The 20,695-nt window shown below is 51.6% G+C and overlaps 1 protein-coding gene across 1 annotated transcript in view; it reads left to right on the top strand.

Moving 5' to 3' along the window:
* The window catches only part of NOVA2 (NOVA alternative splicing regulator 2), a 32,304-nt gene extending 14,922 nt beyond the window's left edge, over nucleotides 1–17,382 (top strand). The window contains exons 2-4 of the mRNA XM_080908378.1: nucleotides 782–925; nucleotides 8,090–8,256; nucleotides 16,062–17,382. Coding sequence (XP_080764504.1) covers nucleotides 782–925; nucleotides 8,090–8,256; nucleotides 16,062–17,144 — 1,394 coding nt within the window. The 3' untranslated portion in view covers nucleotides 17,145–17,382. The remainder of the gene's footprint in view (nucleotides 1–781; nucleotides 926–8,089; nucleotides 8,257–16,061) is intronic.
* The last annotated feature ends 3,313 nt before the right edge of the window (nucleotides 17,383–20,695 follow it).

Below are 20,695 nucleotides of genomic sequence, written 5' to 3'. Positions count from 1 at the left end.
CCTCAAATTCTCATGGCCTTATTTGCACACAAAATGAGAGATGCTTTTACTGTTTCCTTCAGGGCTGTTTCCCCACGCTAATGCCAGGGATGGACACAGGCCAGGCAGGTGCTCAGTAGTTTTTGAATGAATGAATGAATGAATGAATGAATGGATGGATGGATGGATGGATGAGACAATCAATCCTGGGGATTTGGCTTAGCTGAATGAGTGTTTGCCTAGCAGGCATGAAATCCTGGGTTCCATCCCCAGCACCACGTTAAAAACAACAACAATGGCTGTGCACTCCTGTGATCCCAGCATTGGGAGATGGAGACGGGTAGATCGGGAATTCAGGGCCATCCTCTGCTATGTAATGTGAGGCTGGTATGCTATGTGAGAGCCTGCCTCAAATACATACATACATACATACGTACGTACATACATACATACATACATACATAATAGAATGTAGGTCAGGCATGATTGTGTACACCTTTAATCCCAACACCCAGGAGACAGGGGCAGGTGGTTATCTGTGATCTTGAGACCAGCCTGGTCTACGGAGTGTGTTCCAGACCTTCAGGGATACATAGTCTTTGTTGCCAAAAAAAAAAAAAAAAAAAAAAAAAAAAAAAAAAAAAAAAAAAAAAAGCGGCGGGGGTGGGGGAGAGAGAATGAATGAAGATGGTTCTATGCTATCTTTCTAACTGTTGTTACCATAGTCGTTACTACGGTAACGTGCCTTCCTAAAGTGGAACCCCTCCCTCGCTCCCTCCCTCCCGCCCTGTGTGCCCTGCAGAGGAAGGCGAGTACTTCCTGAAGGTGCTCATCCCCAGCTACGCAGCGGGCTCGATCATCGGCAAAGGTGGCCAGACCATCGTGCAGCTCCAGAAGGAGACCGGAGCCACTATCAAGCTGTCTAAGTCCAAAGACTTCTACCCAGGTAAGACCGGACTGACCCGGCTTCTCTCTTCCCCGTGCCTCCGCCCTGAGCCCGGGCTGCGAGGAAGGACCGCGGCAGGGCGGGTTAGAGCGACTCCCCCGAAGGAGCCGGAGCTGCCGGCAGCCCAAGGGACCTGGCCTGAGCAGATGGGGGTGGGGGCAGGGCCAGACAATGAGGTGCTGCATATTCATGGAACCATTTGCATTGTGCCCGGCAGTTGTGTCCCTTCCCACACACCTGCCGCCTCCGGTCAGTCAGTTGGAACAGCCAGGGGGCTGGGTGGAGACAGTCCTCTGAATGACTCACATCTCACTGCCCATTAGGGTTTATTAACCTAACTCGCATCCAATATACTCTCCTCTGAGTCATTTTGGAGAAGGGGCATTTTTAAATATTTTTTCTTTTTTTTTTTTTTTTCACTTTTTTTCTCCTTTGAGGCAGGGCTTCATGTAGCTGAGGGTGATCTTGAACTCATCACCCCGCCTCTGCCTCCCAAGTGCTGGGATTACAGATGCTTGCCCCATACCCGCCTTCTTTCCTTGGGGCATTTGGAGAGAGAGCTGGATCTCACCCCCATAACCGGTAGCTTCCAGTTCTTCGCCGGTCTCCCAGAGCTGGGGTCACAGACCCCACCACGCTTCTCACACAGCCGCTTCTGCCCTGCCCATCTTTTGTGCCTCTCCCTCCGCTCCTCTCTAGGGATTTGTCTGGGTATCTGCATCTCCTGTCCATCTGTCTGTCCTTCTGTCTGCCATCCCTTTCTGTCCTCCCATCTCCCTCTGCTTCCCACTACCACCCCTGCCTTGGAGCTGGGCCCGGGAGGTGGGACAAGCCATAGCAGGTCTTTGCTCCCTCTGGGCTTCTGCCTCTGTTCCCACTCTGCCTCCCTTTAGGTCTCTCTCTTGAAAAAAGTTTCAGCTTCCCACAGTTTCTTTCTTCACTGAACTCAGCCCAACCCATTCTCTGCCTCTTCGCCTCCATCTTGCTCCCCCTCTATCCTCTTTTTTTTTTTTTTTTTTTTTAGACAAAGTCTTATGAAGCACAGGCTAGCCTCAAAGGTACCACGTAGCCGAGGATAACCTTGAACTCCTGCTTCTTGTGCTTCCACATCCAACACGTCAGCATCACGGGCTTTGACTGCACTGTGCTCAGTGGAGGGCTGGCGGCAAACACAGGCTTCTAGTATGCTAGGCACTCACTGTGCCACTGAGCTACATCCTCAGCCTCCAGCCACACGCATTTAAACAACTAGTCTCTCCATCCCAAGTGACCTTTGGCCTCTAGGAAACCCAGCCAGACGCCAGAATTTCATCGAGCACACAGTCCACCCTGGTTCTAGAGCATCCTTAATCCTCTTGGATTTTTTTTTAATTTTTTAGGTCAGATACAGAGATGTAGCACAGGGTTTGGATCTCTCTCCTCTCCTCTTTCTCTCTCTCTCTCTGTATTTGTCCCTTTCTATGTCTCTCTCTGTCTCTCTCCCTCTTTCCTTTCATGACCCCTCCTCTCTTTCAGTCCCCTCATTCTCTTCTTCCCTATCTCAATCCTCCCTTTCTTTTCTCTTCCCTGCCTCCTTTCCCTTCCTCCCTCCCCCTCCTCACTCTTGTAGTCCTCCCTCCTCCCTTTGTCTCTGTTCTTGCCTCAGTTGCCATTTTCTTCCCCATCTTTCCTTCCCCTCTTTCTTCCCTTCCTCCTTCTCTCTTCCCTCCCTTTTGTCCTGTTCCTTCCCCCCATCTTCTACTTTCTACCCTCCCTTTTCCTCTCTTCTTCTCTCCCTTTTTTCCTCTCCACACCCTGTCTCCTCCCTCTTTCCTCCTCCCTTCCCTCCCTTTCCTCCTCCCTTCCCTCCTCTCTTCCTTCCTTCCCCTCCTCCCTTTCTCCCCTTCCCTTCCCTCCTCCCTTCCCTCCTTTCCCTCTTCCCTTTCCCCCATTCCCTGCCCTCCTCCCTTCCCTCCTTACCTTCATCCCTTTCCTCCTCCCTTCCCTCCTCTCTTCCTTCCTTCCCCTCCTCCCTTTTCCTTTCTCCTTGCCCTCCTCCCATCCCTTCTTTCCCTCCTCCCTTTCCCCCTTCCCTGCCCTTTTCTCTTCCCTATTTGCCCTCCTCCCTTTCACCCCTCCCGCCCTGCCCTCCTCCCTTCCATCCTCCCTTCTCTCCTTGCCCTCCTCCCTTTCTCCCTCTTCCCTGCCCTCCTCCCTTCCCTATTTGCCCTCCTCCCTTTCCCCCCTTCCCTGCCCTCCTCCCTTCCCTATTTGCCCTCCTCCCTTTCCCCCCCTGCCCTGCCCTCCTCCCTTCCCTCCTCTCTTCCCTATTTGCCCTCCTCCCTTTCCCCTCCTCCCTGCCCTCCTCCCTGCCCTCCCTGCTTCTCATCTCACTAATCTGCTTTGACCAAGAGTTTACAGAAAAATCTAGTAACCCGGGCACCCCCCCTCCTTTCCTCGGCCATCCTGGCCCAGTTTTCTCTTTCCAGTTCTAGCCCACACCATGTGGGTGAGACCTCTACCCGGGACATCTGTCTGAGGACACTTAGCTCTTTGCCTCTGCATCACATTCTGTGCTATGAGGTGGTGACATTCCCTCCTCCCAGATCAGGGCCAGGCTACTGGGACACCCACAGTCCTTGATGCTCCTACACCACCACATGTCCATGAGCAAACCAGTGTGAGCCACTTCTCTGCGCATCCCACAGCCAGACAACCAGCTCCTGACATCAATTGTACAGGACTTAGAGAAGCTGGCTTCTCAGTCAGGGACATGAGGTGTGGCTTCTCCTAACCCCACCCTACTTCCATCCCTAGGCCCTCAGATAACACAGCTATTATGGCTGCATGTCTCTGAGCATGTATTTCCTTGGACCCCTGATTCATGACCTTCCATTCAGTCACCTAACACACATTCATTCTCCTCCTCTGTGTCCCTGGTTGGACAGACATGTGGACATAGCAGTAAGAGAAGTCCGATTTGCTTTCATGGATCTCAAGCCAGGGAGAGAGACCCAGAGTCACTGATGATGACCCAGAATGCCCAGGGCTAGAACAGGAAAGCAGAGAAAAATGAGAGCTGAGTGTCTGGCGGGACCAGGGAGGACAGGCAGAGCTGCCCCCGGAGGGCAAGCCTACAATGGTCATGTGACTTTAAATGAGCTAGGTAGGGGTATGGAAGGGGCCCTGAAAGAACCACACAACAAAAGCTGGGAGATGGTTTGCTGGAAAGTGAGACTGACCTGTTGGTACCAGGGGAGAAAGGACAGCAGAGAAACAAACAGGGTAAAAGTGTCAGGCCTTCACCAGGCTTCATGGCCTGGGCCTGTGCTCCCAACGACTCAAAAGGCTAGACTGGGAGGGTCACAGGTTCAAGGCCTGCCCTGGCAAGTTAGCAAGACCCTGTATCAAAGAGAGACAGAGGTGCGGGGAGAACACACACATGCGTGTTGGGGCATGGCTTAAGTCTAGAATACCCCAATGAGAGGCTGGAGATGTGGCTCAGCAGTGGAGCTCCTATCCAGAATCCCCCAGTGAGAAGCTGGGGGTGTGGCTCACTGGTAGAGCCCCTGCCTAGAATCCCCCAGTGAGGGGCTGGGAGTGTGGCTCAGTGGTAGAGCCCTTGCCTAGAATCCCCCAGTGAGGAGCTCCACACTGAGGAGTGTGGCTCAGTGGAAAAGGCACTTACCCAGCATATACAAGGACTGAGTCTGCAATAACCAAAACCAAAGAAGCAGTGTTGGGCTAAGGTTTACACACATGCACTTCATAACCCTTCTGTTTCATTCACGAAGCTAAGCCTGCCCAACTAAACCCCAAAGAGGACTCAGAGCATATAGAGTGAGTGCCGTATCTTGATAATGAAGGCCAAAAGTTCAGATTCAGTCCTTTCGGATCCTTCATGATAAAGTGAGGAACCAAAAGGCAGTAAGCACTGACCCAAAGCCTCAAAACCTCCTGACCATACCACTTCCCTAGTAAAGGTAAAACACCCCCAGACTTGGGGCCTGAGTCCCACAATCAGTGCACAAGCATGCATGTGACAATCTTCATAATTGTTACTGATTTATGACACAGCTGCAGAATCCTAAGTGCCTACTAAAGGGCTTTATTCGTATTCTTTCTTAACTTTCAACGCAAAGCCTCAAAAGCTGCAGAGGTGTCTGAGTGACTAAGAGCACTGGCTGTTTGTTCAGAAGAACTGGGTTCAGTTTCCAGCATCCCACATGGTGGCTCACAACCACCTGTGAAGTCCAGCCTACGGGATCCAACAGCCTCTTCTGGCTTCCGTGGGCACTGCAGGAATACACGTCCATCCAGACAAGCGCTCACACACAGAAAATGAAAATAAATCCTAAAAAGCAAAGCTTCAGAGCTGGAGAGATGGCTGAGCAGTTAAGACCACTTGCTGCTCTTTCAGAGGACTTATGTTCAATTCCCAGCACCCACATCGCATAACTCACAAACACCCACCCGTAACTGCAGTTCCAGGGTGTACGGCAGTTTCTTCCACACACACACACACACACACACACACACACACACACACACACACGCACAAAACTGGCAGAAACTTGCAAATACGAGTCCCTGAGTTCAAATCCTAGAGCCCGGGTGCAGTAGGGTATGTAATCCTGTTTCTTCCGTGGCTGCATGGGAGGCAGAGAGAGAATTTCCAACTGTTTGTGGGAGAGTTAGTCTGTCCTACTATGTAGCAGGGAAGAGGACACCCTACCTCAAATAAAGTGGAAGGCAAAGACCAACAAGTGAAGTTGTCCCCTGAACCACAGACACACATACACAGCCTCTGATGATTCTGTACCACGGGTGATCTGGGACAAGACCAGAGTTCTCCGTGTCCTTAGCAGAACATCAAGGCAGCTGAGCCATGGCCTCCCTCCTGTGTCAGTGAAAAAACCGAAACCAAGCCCTCAGGACGGTGCCTGGCGTTGAGCATTATGTAACCCCCAGCTGTTATTATAGGACACTTCTTCGGGATTTAACAGGGTCCCTTATCAAGTTCCTGGAGACCCCAGGGGAAGAACTACACAGGGGTTTATGCACAGACTTCCCGAGTTAGAAAGAAGCCCTACAGAGAGGCAACCCTGTCTACTTCTCCCATGCTGTCCCCAGGGTTTCCTTATTTCCCCACCCCCCTCCCCACCCTCATTCCCAGTCCGACCCACACCCTTTCCTATTTACACCCAGACAGAGGCAGCCTACAGCTGACTCACTCTTGGCCCAGACCAAGCTATTGTTCTTGGGTGGAGTGGGGCATAAAAGTGAGGACCATGTTGCCAAGGGCAAGGGCAGGGGCTATCAGCATCAACGGCTGGCCAACAGACAGGGACACCCCAGACTCATGGCAGCGCTGAAGGGCCAGGCTGAGAGACAACAAGGGACAGGTCACGGTTGTACACTCGGCGCACCGTTCTGAAGTGCTCTACAGTGACACTCAGCACTAAATGTCCCAGACACACAGGCACAGGGCCTGGCACACATTCAAACACCTTTTACAGACCCAGGGAGCTGATGACACAAGCTGAGTCCCTCCTGGGGACAGAAATGCTCACACATCACAATAAAGAGTCCCAGGCACACCAGGATCCCCATATTCACACACGGGTCAGGCGCCGTTGAGGGGTCTTTGTCTCTACAGCATACACACTTGGAAATGTGCACATACACCAGTGCACAGGCCATCTGAACACATTTAAGTCTGTCTGCATCCTCATCATCATCACATCCAGTAAAAGGCTGGCAACTGAGTCGTGTGTGTGTGTGTGTGTGTGTGTGTGTGTGTTTACACACGCTAATATTCTCACACCACATGCTGATCACCCAGGCAGCCTGGGAACACCTAGAGGTGTGCACTGGCCTTTTGTCTTGCTCCCACAGATGCAAACCCACACCGCCAGTGGACAGGGTTCAGTCACTGCACAGCCTCTGTTGCTTACATGCTAATAATGTCTTCCTTTTCCAAGCCTTGTTACTCCAGTTGCTGTGTTATGTTACCTGTTCTGGTGTGTGTGATGCCGGAGATTAAATCCAGGAACTTGTACATACTAGGCAACTACCTGACTGAGTTACACCCACAGCCCCTATTGGGAGATCCTGGGCAAGTGTTGGTGTTAGGATCCTACTTTTAAGCCACACCCCCAGCCCCTCACTGGGGGATTCTAGGCTTCGGCTCTCCCACTGAGCCACGCCCCTAGACCCACCCTTACTGGGGAAATCTAGGCAGATGCTGAACCCATACCCTAGGACACAGTATGTTTTTATTGCAATCTCTTCTGGGCTTTCTCTTAGACACACAACCAGAATGGTCATCTTTCCAACCCTGCGTGAGTACACAGGTACACACACAGGTGGCGATGTCACCCATAATCGTTTCTCTCCGAAGTATATATTTCAGTATCACCCAGCTACTCTTATCCCCAACCCAGAGAATGCCGGGTCAGACCTGCCGCCAATATCTGGAAGATCTCCAGAAAGGGCAGCTGGCAACGCCACCCTCCATTTCTAGTCCCTCGGTCCCTATTTTTTAAGAGTTGCCTTTGACCTAGCCTGCTCTTCCCCTAGCCACACCCCTGCCCTCCCCCACACCCAGCCCTCCATCTGGTGGGTCTAGGCTCGAACTCTTCTGCCTCCCCCATCCCCCCACCTTCTCCCCACCCTCTCCAAAAGCCCAGAGGCCGGGCTCTGTAGGCTTTCAGCGGTTACCATAGCAACCGAGCCTCATCCCTCGTCCCCCTGGGGGTGGGCTGAGGACCCGGCCAGCCAGACCGATAAGGGGGTTCCAGTTACTGTGGCAACCGTTTCGGGCTTAAGCTCTCTGCTTCTGGAAGGGGGTGTGAGCAGCGAGAGTGAATGGTTACCACAGCAACCAGGGGGAGCCCATAAGAACTGGGAAGAGGCAGCTGAGCCCTACCTCCCGTGCGCAGGGCTGCTGTGGGCACTTAAGCATCATTCTTTCATCCCCCCGGGTTGTTTCAGGGGAGGGAGATAAAGTACAGATTATAAAACAGGGATTCCATTCATTCTCTGAGCTAGCTACCCAGCATGGACCAGTCGCCCGCATCAGCTGGCCCAGACCTTGGCCTTTCCACTCCATGAAATGGAGCCTGTCTGTCAGGAATGTCTCCATTGCTGTCTGATGTGTACCCTCTGTCCCTTCCTTAACAGGAACTACAGAACGGGTATGCCTAGTACAGGGCACGGCAGAGGCCTTGAATGCTGTCCACAGCTTTATCGCAGAAAAGGTCCGAGAAATCCCTCAAGCGATGACCAAGCCTGAGGTGGTCAACATCCTTCAACCCCAAACCACGATGAACCCCGACAGAGCCAAGCAGGTCAGCCGGGAACTGACAGTGGGTTTCTGTAAAGCTGCACAGCGGGTTCTGTCAGAGATGTGATCCTTTCGGCAAAAGCCTGCAAGTGGTTAATATTCGGAGATCAGCATTAACAGTCTAGAAAGGGCTCCACACTGCTAATAGTGGGATGGATTCAGAGGAACTGGAGACCAGGGCTAGCACCCTCCCATTCATCCATCCTTCCTGAATGCCCGTATCCTTTCCTTTCCACCCTTGTCTCTCAAAGCAACCTGCCTCCTGTTTCCTGTGTTCACCGGAAGTGACTTCGGTGACAGCCCAACCCTTCCAGAATTTTAGAAGCAGCCTTTTTGTCTCTCTCTTCTCTAATACCCATTATGGGGATAGACATAAGTGTCTTGCTTAGAGAGAAAGGCCAGTACCCATCCTACCCAACCCTGTCTAGAAAGGATGGAGAAGGAAAGACTGCCTCTCGGTTGCCTAGTTACCAGGAAGCTGTACGGGGGCGTGGCAGAGAGCGAACCAATGGCTTCCCCGAACCTCTCGGTTGCCATGACAGTGTTGTGCCCGGGACAGGTGGGCTCTTAGGGAAAGTCTTTGGGGGTTGTGGGGTTTTTTTTGTTTGTTTGTTTGTTTGTTTGTTTTGTTTTGTTTTGTTTTTTGTTCTGTTTTGTTTTTGAGGCCCCGATCCATTGGGGGTTTCGGGGAGAAGAGGAGGAACGCAGGAATGGTTACAAGCTCTTCAGGTTCCCTGTTCACTCCCAAATATATGAGCTCTGGACACAAAGGAGGAAAGTCCTGCGCCGGCTAGCAGGGCGCCTGAGAGAGCTCCTTAAAGCCAGACTAGAAAGCAAAGGCTTGGTACTAAGAAGCTGAGATTCTTCAGCACTGGCATTGACGAGACCATAAACCTGAAGTCTCCTAAACTCTTGGGGACATGGTGGGTAGAGAGCCCTGAAGGAATGCGTTCCTTGTAACTGCTCCCCACCAAAAAAAGGGCTTGGTGTGCACTGCTGCTGTCCTTGGTGCTGAAGAGGCTGTGCTCCCAGTGCGCAGCCAGGACTGTCCAAAATGCCTCACACCCAGCAGGCGTGGATTCCATGCAGGTTAGAGAGACCCCTTCCCTCCGCTTTGGTGTGGCCACAAGGGAGTGAAGGTTCATAGAATGTGGAAGTTGTGTGGGAAATGGGGTCGGTTCCATTTGAACCTTACACTACACAGGACAGTCAGAAGGTTTCAGAACCAGGATCTATTCTTTATCTTATCCCAAGGCTTCAAAAAAGAAAAAGAAAAAAAAAAAACAGAGAGAGAAAGTGTGTGTATGTGTGTGTGGCTGGAGACCCTGGATGTGAAGTCACATTTGAGTTGAATCCTCTGGTCTTTCTTCCTACCTTTTGGGCTTGAGCAAGTGACAAGATTGTGGTTGTTCCTTGCCTGATTTTTCTCATTTGTAAAGTGGTATTTATTATGGTGTAGATTCGTGGATGGTGGTTAGTTCCGTGGTGTTTGGAAAAAGTGTTTAGCTTGGATGCCTAGTACATAGACAGTTCTAACAAAATGCACTGGGCAAGGTGGTATATTGTAATTCAGTACAGGGTGGTGGAGGCAGGAAAATGGAGAATATTTCAGGCTACCCTGAACTACATAGCAAGACCCTTCTCTTCCCCCACAATACACAATGTCAGCTGTTCTGGGTTTTGGTTTTGAGTCAGAGTCTGTACAACAGCCAAAACTGGCCTTGAAGTCACAGTGGATCCACCTGCCTCCAGCTGCTATGTGCTGGGATTAAAGGCATAAGTCATCATACATGGCTTCCCCTTTTTCTCTCTGGTGTGTGTGTGTGTGTACGCTTGTGTATACAAATGAAGGTTTGCATGGGTATAGGTGCACAACACGTGTATGTATATGTGGGTGGGGGGGTTCAAGGTTAATGTCAGGTGTCTTCCTCAGTCTTTCTCCACGTTATTTGTAGAGGTAGGGTCAGTTACTGAATTGGCCAGTCTAACTAGCCAGTTTACCCTGAGGATGCCCAGTCTCAGACTACCCAGTGCTGTGGTTACTGACAGCTCCCACACCCGGCAGGCTTTTACCAAGGTGCTAGAGATTCAACCTCTGTCCTTGGTACTTTAATTAACTGAGCCATTTCACAAAACTTCTCCCTCTCTCTCTCTCTCTCCCCCCCCCCCTTTGGACATAAGGGACATTTTGTAAATTAAGACTGACCTCGGATTCATGAGGTAGTCAGTGATGTCACTACCCACCTCCTGAGCGCTGAGATTACAGATCTGCAGCCCCATATCCAGTCTATGAGGCGGGCGCAGGAAATCTAGCCGAGAGCTTTGTGCATGCTAAGCACGAAGCCAATCCATTGCTCTACAGCCTCAGACGTGCATGCTATAGCGTTTCCTCCCACTATGAGGATAAGAAGACAACTAGGGGGAGCTGGGCTTTTCCCTTTCCCATGCTGGTTTCAAGGATGACATTCCAGTAGGCACTTAGGGCAGCAAGTGCCTTAATCCATTGGGCCTCCTCATTGGCTCCTACCACAGGACTTGCCTTAATCATGACTGCCGCCCACTTTTCTTCTTTGGATGTGCTGTGTTAGGCATATTTGCCCCCATTCTCTTTTTGTAGCATCCAGGAGCAACATCCCAATGCTTTCAAGATCCAGGCAGGGAGTAAAAAGCATTAAGGGCTGTGGCTCTCTGAAGGGCCAAATGTTTTAACAGGGACAGGACAGCCCATGGTCAGCTCCATCCAGTTCTTCTAGGGGACCACAAACCCTTTCCACATCTTGCAGACATCTCAAAAGAAGCCATGACTTTCTGGAAGCTGTGAACTTTCAAAGGTGGATCCCCCGTTCTTAGTGAATTATTTCTGTTTTACTCTATTTTATTTGACACAAGGTCTCTCTCTCTCTGTGTGTGTAGCCCAGGCTGACATAGAACCGCCCAGGTAGCTCAGGGTGGCCTCAAATGCAGGGCGATCCTGCCGTCTTAGCTTTGAAAGTGCTAGGTTACAGGCATGAGCCACCATGCTGGCTGCCATACAGAAACTTTTCAGAAAAAGCCCTGGCAAGGGCTGTCTGCTACTGCCAGGCTATCTGTCCTTCATAGTCCTGTTTGGGAATTTTTCCATGAGCTTGTAAATCCCCAAGGCAAATAATGGGGCTCCTCTGGCCTCTCATCCGCCTCCAGGGCTGCACTCTGGGACTCCAAGGTTCTAGTCACATCAGGTACACACCTGTAATCCCATCACCTGGAAGGCTGAGGCAGGAGGATCTCGAGTAGTAAGACCCCAACTCTGAAATAAAAAACAAAACTGTCGTTCTGTGAGCATAGACTGTTATTCTTCAGATCTGGCTCCTCTCCTTTCTAAATATCCTTTACACACCTATTTACTTGTGTGTGTGCATGCTTATGCCATAGCCACAGGTCAGGGGACAATTTAAGGGTTTTGGTTTTCTCTCTACCGTGTGGGTTCCGGGGATCTAACTCAGGTTTTCAGCTTTCTTGTGAGTGCATCTCATCGGTCAGGTTCCACTCTTTTAACATTACGGATCTCCAGTTCTACAACTCAGGGCCTATCCTAAAGGCAGCTGCCGTCTTCATGGGATTTTTCGTGTGTGTGTGTGTGTGTGTGTGTGTGTGTGTGTGTGTGTGTGTGTTGTTGTTATTGTTTCTGTTTTTGTCTTGAGGTAGAGTCTCACTCTGTATCTCAGGCTAGCCTGTAAATTAACACATAGCCCAGGCTGGCTAGGAACTCTCAGTTATCCTCCTGCCTCGGCTCCCTGCTTGCTGGAATTATAGATATGGGACACTGTGCTTGGCTTCCTTTTCTTTATAGTGAATATGTTCAAAATCTTCTCTTTTAGTCTCTTGAAATGCAGAGACATGGGCAGTTGTAGGATACATGTAAGATTTAACCAGTTCGGGTCAGGAAGCTGGTTCAGCCAGTCGGATCCCCAGGAGGATGCTGGAAGAACTAACTCCTGTGACCACTGCCCTCGCACTGTGACCCACAGCAAATGAAAAGTCTTATAAAAGATTTAGCAAATGATTTGGCAGTTCTACTGTGCTTTGCTCGGGATTTTGTTTCTGGGATAAAACACTGACCAAAAACAATTCGGGGAGGGAAAGGTTTACTTGGTATACAATCCATCATCAGAAGCAGCCACGGCATGAATTCAGCGGGAGAAATTAAAGCAGAAACCGTGACTCCAGCTGATGTTAAGATGACAAAAAAGAGACAAAGGGACTAAGCAGGACACACAGGAACACGGTTTGCATACTAACCATTTACTCACGTATGCCGTTAGCCAGGACTGCTGGCCCACACCTGTAAACTCAGGAGGCTGAAGCAAGTTAGGGAGACTCTACCTCAACAAGGAGGAAAGCTGGGGCTGTAGCTCGGTGGGAGAGCATCTGCCTAGCCTTGGCTTGAATGCCCACTACCAAGCAAATCAGGCACATGTGCAGCAAAGGCTTTAGCATACACAGAGAATGCACCCACCACCAGTTAGTCTAGAACATTTTCTCACCTCCTCCCTCATCTTTAAAAAAAAAAAAAAAACATTATTGTAGACCAGGCTAGCCCACTTTCTTCTGCCTCCCAAGTCCTGGAATTATAAACGGGTGTGTCATCATGATCAGTTAAAATTATTTTTTATTTACTTACTTACCTTTCAAATGCTGCCTCCCCTCTGGGATCCTCACTCAGAGTCTCTCCCGCCATCCTTCATCCCTTCTCCCCCGAGAGGGTCCCCCTCAGGTATCCCCAGCTCTGTTACATCAAGTCTCTGCAAAATTAAGCACATCCTCTACCACAGACCAGACAAGGCATCCCTGCTGGGGAATGGATTCCACAGGCAGGCTGCGTTGTGGGACCCACATGGAAACTGAGCTGCATGTCTGCTACATACGTGTCTGCTACATACGTGCTAGGGCCTTGGCCCAGCCTGTGTACACTGTTTGGTTGGTGGCTCAGTCTCTGAGAACTCCCAGAGGTCCAGGGTTGTTTTTTGTTTCATTTCATTTTGAACTTTTGTTTGTGCTCCTTTAATTTTGTTTCATATTATTTTGAGATGAGGTTTCAGTGCGTAGCCCAGGCTACCCCTGAGCTCATGAGCCAAGCCAACCACTGAAGTCCCCGAATGTTAGGATTACAGTCATGTACCATCATGCCCGGCTTCCGAAAGAAAGCCTTCAAAACGTTTTTCTACCTTTGGTCATTTATCAGGGGAAGAGGATGTGTGTTTGTACTAGCGTTGGTTCCCTCCTTGCACCATGCGACTCCCACGGGTGAAACACCCTTCTAGCTCAGAGGCAAATGCCTTTATTCATGGACCCCTCAAAGAAACCTTCATCCCCTTAGCTGTTGCTCTGCATCCCTTCCTTAGCTAGTTCCTGTCCTCCCTAAGCCAGCACCCCTCTCCTGTGTCTGCTGATATTCCTGTTCTGGACGCTCACAGAAACAGTCATAGAATATAAAAGCGGGCAGGGTCTGCTGATGTGATCCTGCAACCCCAGAACACAGGAAGTGGAGGCAGGAGGATCAGAAATCCTTAGCTACATAGTGCGTTCCAGGACAGTCTGGATGATATGAAACCACATCTTTTCAAACAAAACAAACCTAAAGGGTTGGAGAGATGGCTGAACAGTTAAGAGCAGTAGCTGCTCTCCCAGAGGATCTAGGTTTGATTCCCAGCACCCACATTCATAGCCATTTGGGACACCGGTCCCAGGGAATCTGATACCTTCTTCTGGTCTCTGCCAGCACCAGGGCATGCACCCAGTACACATATATACACGAAAGCAAAATACCCACACATATAAAATATAAGTATTTTTTAAAGTGGACTATGTGGCCAACCAGAGCCACCACCGAATTCCAGAATATTTCTACTATTCCTGCTGGCATTCACCCCAAGCCCTATCTCCTGCCTCCGGAATCCATTAACCTACTCTTTCTTTGATGTAAGGTGAGAAGCATGCAAACATCACAGCAGAACAGGTGGCGTCTCTCCCATTGCTCTCCGCTTCACTGACTTTAGGATGCCTTACCAAAGCCAGCAAGCAGCTCAGTGGATAGGATGACTCACCAGCAAGCTCCTGGGGTCTGTCATCGGCCTCAGTGCCGGGATTTCAGTACACATAGCAAATGCACAGCTTTTTACCTAAGGGCTGGGTGTTCAAACTCGGCTCCTTGGGACCGCACAGCTGGCTCAGCTCTTAAGAGCTTGCCTCTGTTCTAAAGGACCTGGGTTCAGTTCCTAGCACCCATCTGGCATCTAACAGCTTCCTCCAGCTCCAGTTCCCGGGGTCTGCTGTCTTCATCTTGGTTCTGGAGGCAGGATCCTGCACATGCACACATGCGAGCAAAACACTCACACATAAAGTCTCTCAGGAAGACTTACTAGTTTTGATTACACGGAGGCCCGTATGTGGGTATGCGCACATAAATGCAGATGCTTTGGGGGGGGGCAGAGGTGTGGGATACCCTGGAGCTGGAGTTACACTTGTGAGCCACCTGAGGGGAACCAACTCCAGTTCTCCGAAAGAACAAGTGTTCTTATCCACTTAACCACTTGGTCCACTCATTAGTTCCCTGTGGCAGTGGATTTGCATACTCGGGACATTTCGTGCAAAGGAAACCATGTGCCCTTCTTATGTGTGGCTTCTTTCACCCAGCGTGTTTTCTAAACACATTCATGTCACATAGCATGTGCTGTGGCAGTGTGCCATGTGTCTTTATTCCCAAACACTGTTCCATTACATGGATGCACCCCACATTTTGTTTCTTTTATGAGACAGGGCCAAGGAGAAGGCTTGGTGGGTCCAAGAATTGGTCCTGGAAGTGGGGCGGCCTGAGCTGTGCTCTCTGACACACACACACACACACACTCACACACATTTTAGGTTAAATAAACTTTGGAAGAGATGGGTATAGTTCAGTTGATACCCCAGTACTGAAGAAGTAATGATGTTATCAAAGTTCACACCCAGACTCTACAAAGCAATAAAGCTATGGTCAAGAGTGATCCCCAGACTTCTTTTGATTTGGAGGGTTTTTTTTTTTTTGTTTGTTTGTTTAAATGAAGTCTTACAGTGTAGGCCAGGCTAGCCCAGAACTCACTATGTTGTTCAGGCTGGTCTTAAACTCATGACCCTCCAGCCTCAGCCTCAAGCCAGCCTGGACTGAGAGAGGGGAGAAGAAAGAAAAGGAAAGAGGGAGAGAAAGAATTTTGTAAAGTGAAATTTGGAGTTTTGGGGTGGGGACTAGGAGCCAGAGTGCACGCAGACAGAAGTTGGGAGGGCTGGTGCAAGCTCAGGACAGACTCAAGATGGGCTCCAAGTAGGCACATGGTTAATAAACCTTTACTTGCCACAAAAGAGGAGACATCTGAGGTCCCAGAGACACAGCCAGGGAGGGTACCTGAGGGACTGTTTCTGATAATGTATGTATTTTTAGTTTGCCCCCCCAAACAAGGTCGTGTGTGTATGTGTGTGTGTGTGTGTGTATGTGTGTATGTATTATTCAGGCTGACCTCAAATTTGACATCCTTCTGCCTCCACCCCGTAGCGTGCTGTGATTACAAACATGCGGCACCACACCCCGCCAGGTATTTCCAGATTTTCTTTAGGAACTAGTAAGGCTGTCATGGCGTTCATCAGAGGACCGCTTACTGGCTCTGCTGACTGACCCTAGAGGAAAGACAGAACATAACCAAAAAAAACCCAAAAAAACGCAGAAGTGATATTTGAGACGGCTGCGCGCCCCGTTCTCCCCCGCGCAGACTCTGTCTCTTTGTCCCCCCCCCCACGCAGGCCAAGCTAATCGTCCCCAACAGCACGGCGGGACTGATCATCGGTAAGGGAGGAGCGACCGTGAAGGCGGTGATGGAACAGTCCGGCGCGTGGGTGCAGCTGTCGCAGAAGCCCGAGGGCATCAACCTGCAGGAGCGCGTGGTGACCGTGAGCGGCGAGCCCGAGCAGGTGCACAAGGCCGTGAGCGCCATCGTGCAGAAGGTACAGGAAGACCCACAGAGCAGCAGCTGCCTCAACATCAGCTACGCCAACGTGGCTGGGCCCGTGGCCAACTCCAACCCCACCGGCTCGCCCTATGCCAGCCCGGCCGACGTGCTGCCCGCCGCGGCCGCCGCCTCTGCCGCCGCCGCCTCGGGTCTGCTAGGCCCCGCGGGGCTGGCGGGCGTGGGCGCCTTCCCCGCCGCGCTGCCCGCCTTCTCGGGCACCGATCTGCTGGCCATCAGCACGGCGCTCAACACCTTGGCCAGCTACGGCTACAACACCAACTCGCTCAGCCTGGGCCTAAACTCGGCCGCCGCCTCCGGCGTCCTGGCCGCGGTAGCCGCAGGCGCCAACCCCGCGGCCGCCGCCGCCGCCAACCTCCTGGCGTCCTACGCGGGTGACGCCGGGGCGGGGCCGGGGGCGGGAGCAGCACCGCCACCGCCACCGCCCCCCGGAGCGCTGGGCTCCTTCGCTCTGGCCGCGGCCGCCAATGGCTACCTCGGTGCGGGCGCGGGGGGCGCGGCTGGAGCGGGGGGCGCGCCCCTGGTGGCCGCCGCGGCTGCGGCCGGGGCTGCCGGCGGCTTCTTGACGGCCGAGAAGCTGGCGGCCGAGAGCGCCAAGGAGCTGGTGGAGATCGCGGTGCCCGAGAACCTGGTGGGGGCCATCCTGGGCAAAGGGGGCAAGACGCTGGTGGAATACCAGGAGCTGACGGGCGCGCGCATCCAGATCTCCAAGAAGGGCGAGTTCCTGCCCGGCACGCGGAACCGGCGGGTCACCATCACGGGCAGCCCCGCGGCCACGCAAGCCGCTCAATACCTCATCAGCCAGCGGGTCACCTACGAGCAGGGGGTGAGGGCTTCAAATCCGCAGAAAGTGGGATGAGGCCTGTGGTGTGCGTCCCCACCCCCTCCCGCTCCTTCTCCCTCCTCTTCCTCCTCTCCCAACTCCCGCCAGACTTCAGCTTGGTGTGACTCCTGCTTGGCTTGGGATGGGGCTGGGGTAGGCCTGGCTGCACCCCCCCTTCTGGTAGTCATAGGCAGGATTGAGTGACGGCTGAGGAGGGGGCTTTTGAGCCCCCTCCCCAGCCTTGAACTGACCCCCTCCTCCCTCCCTCCCTATGCTTGACTGGGCCTGACCCACCTCTCCCGGGGTCCAGGTCTGTGTGATATCTGTATATATTGCATTTTGTTGATTTTAATAGAAAACAAAGCGTTATTTTCTCTTTCTTTCCCTCCTTTTTTTTTCTTTTTAACTTTTTCCTTATTTTTTTTGATAAGGACCCCCCTCCTTTATAAGATTTTTTTTTGTTAACATACAGGAGGAGGGGAGGGAGCCTTCAGGTCACCTGGAATGAGGTGCCTCTCCCAAACACAACGTCCTGCCTCTCTGACTGCCGCTCCAGAACCTGGGCAAGAGACACGAGTAGGTAGAGGTAGCCACCCAGGAGTCAGAGCTGAAACGAGGGGTTTGAAACTCCCCCCCACCCCGCCTGAGCCCCCAGGATTCCCACATTTCCTCAGCTCCTCTATCCCCCTACAGTATTCCCGCCAACGGAAGTGTAACTTTCTTCGTTGAACAGAGAGGTTACTGCTGGGAATGGCCAGCTCTGGGATGCTTCAGCTCCTGGAAGCCACACTGTTGTGAGAGGCACAGGAGCAGCTGTAGCTTCTTCCGGCTCTTCCTAGAGGAGCAAGGGTCCCTGTTGTGATGTCACTGAGTCAAGTATTTACAGGGTGCCTCCAGGAACTCCCTGTGATGTCATAGGAAGTGTTTTCTCAGAGGCTGCTTCCAGTACTGCTTAGAGAGAATCATTTCCTGTGAGGTCACAACAAAAGCCCTCAAAAGTCCCTTCTGTGATGCTAGGAGCAGGGGCATGTATTTCCTGTGCACTCTCGAGGTCACTTCCTGTGGCGTCATAGGAATGAAGCATGCGCTTCCTGTGTTGGACAGTGGCCAGTCCCTACAAGATCCCCCTCCTCGCTCTACACTCCTCTTTGATGGGTGTTGGCCCTGGGCGAGGGGGAAATCCCTAGGAAGAATGGGACTTGGATCTAACACGGAGGATTCTAAGGAAAAAAGAGATAGTGTCAGGGTCATCTCCATCCAAACATGCCATCTATGAACTTACCTTCACAGGCAAGAACGGGAGACGAAGCTAGTGAAAATGAATGATTGCTAAAGACCCCCCCCCTTCCCACCCCTGCCTTTCGTGTGCATGCCTGTGTCTACGTGGTTTCATTTCATTGACGGATGAGCCAAATGTATGGTGGCTCTGTCAGGCCAGTGTGATCTGGCGTAGAGTTCAGTGAGCCTTGCAGAGTTTAGGGTATCTCGGGCTGAAATGCCTCACGTGGTCTGTCGAATTTGATTGGCTTGGCGGCTTCCAGGGAGCTGGCGTATGTTGACGATCTTGATAGGTCAGAAATGTTTGGTGTGCTCAGCTAGACTCAGCTAGCTAGCCTCAGAGGAGCTAGGAGATTCTCTGGAAGTACAGCAGCAAACCAGGCTACCCTGGGAGTTGTCTTGGGAGTGGCTCACTTGGCTTGGTGGCTCTGGTCAGCTCTAAAGACTGAGGTGTCAGGGCCTGAAAACCCTATAGACTGGGATTGCTAAGACATCCTCCTGATCCTTCCCATCGCCCCCTCCCTGTTGGAGACCACCTTAATTTCCTCCAACCCCAAGCAGGGTCCTCAGAGCCCTGGTTCCATCAGCAGCATCTCTGGGGGAGGGACACCCCATGCCTGCTCCCTCCTCCATCCCTTCCTAGGTCTTCCAGACCCTGCTCTTCTCCATGGCTTTGGGGATATCTGGCCTCCTTGTTTCTATCCCTACAAAGGAGCTGGGAGGAGAAAAACCACCCAGACGATGCCTACTAAACCCCTGAAGCCTGGGAGCCCCCCTACGTGCTAGAGAGCCACCCCCAAATAAAAAATGTGAAAATCCCTAGAAAGCAATAGCCTTCAGAGGTACCTCGCACTGACTCCCCCCACCGCCCTTCCACAGGAATGGGAGGCTATAGCTTGAACTGGGGTGACTTTTTTCATATCCTCATCTCCCCAGTGAGGGGCAGGCCCCATTTCCTTGACACACCCCCATCTCCCACCTCCTATCGCTGCTGCCCCCTCACCCCTAATCTCCACCGAGAGCCCAGATGGAGATTTTAGTGCCAAAACAATTCTTGATACCATTTTGTACATATCTTCTACAGTTCGGGGCTGTCGGGATCGGAGGTGGGGGCCAGCCCACAGGGCCACTGCTCCTCTCCACCTCTTAAATGACCTTACAGTATTTCTTGTAGCTCCACCTGCATGTGGGTAGTAAAGTATCTAGCTGGGACCCCCCCCCCCTTAAAACCCTCAGGCCCCATGAGGAGGGGAAGGAACAGGGGTGAAGCAAGGTCCGGGATGGGTAGGTAGGATAGAAACACCATTTGTGAATCATCTGCGTTCCTCCCTTGGGCAGCCTGCTTTCCGTAAGCCCATTGGCTGGAGTCCGGGTTCATTCCCTGTGTGACATTCCTGTGTTCTCAGGGATCCATTACCCCACCAGCCAGGGCTATCTGAAAGGTAGTTCGATAGTTTAGTGAGCTGGTCCACTCACCATGTTGGTGAGTGAGGAACCACACACTTGCCCACCCCCATTTTACCCTGGGAAAATCATCTCCCCTATTCCTTGAAACTCCCTTCTGAACTCTAACCTCAGTCTTTCGTGCTGTAGTTGGTCCAGAAGGAATACATAATGCAGGGCAGGGATGAGAACTATTTTAAAATAGTAGTAATAACAAAGCTCATTCCCCTCCCCTTCTGCCCCTTAGCCAATCAGATCGCAGAGAATCTGAAGGACCTCCTTGCAACCCACTCCGCAGCACCCATAGGTGCTTAGTAAGTTAAGTGTTACCTGCATTGAATTGTCTCATCTACCCTCCAGCTTCCGGTACCCCCTCCCCAGCATCCTCCTCTCTAAATCATTTCTCTGCCTCCCTAAGGCCCACTGGGTTTTCCCTCTTGTGGTTGACCCTCCCCCATGGTTCTCTGTCCTGTCTCTCTACCTTTGTCTGTATCCTTCCCTTCCTGAATTCTCTCATTTCCCCTTTAAAAGCAAAAAGTGCCAAACTTCCTTGGAACTGAGCCGATTTGGGGAGGGGGGAGAGGATCTTAGATGGTGGGGCGGAAACCACCTCTCTTAGAGGGGGTCCCCTTAAGAGGCAAAGCAAACACTTTTGGACACTGAGCTAAATTGGATCCCCTTCCTCGTTCCTCGCACCCTGAGTTTTTTTCTTAGAATCTTTATAAGAAAAAAAAAAAAGAAAAAGAAAAAAAAATTTTTTCAACTAACCCCTACTTTTTTGGATTCCCCTCCCCCAAATTCCACCAGCCAAGGAGAACCCCTTTTGCCTTTTTCTGGGCAAATCCATAGAAACTGGGGATGGAGAG

The sequence above is a fragment of the Micromys minutus genome (genome assembly GCF_963924665.1).
Source record: "Micromys minutus genome assembly, chromosome: 32".
Classification (NCBI taxonomy): Eukaryota; Metazoa; Chordata; class Mammalia; order Rodentia; family Muridae; genus Micromys; species Micromys minutus.
This window is presented reverse-complemented; position numbering and strand designations above follow the sequence as displayed.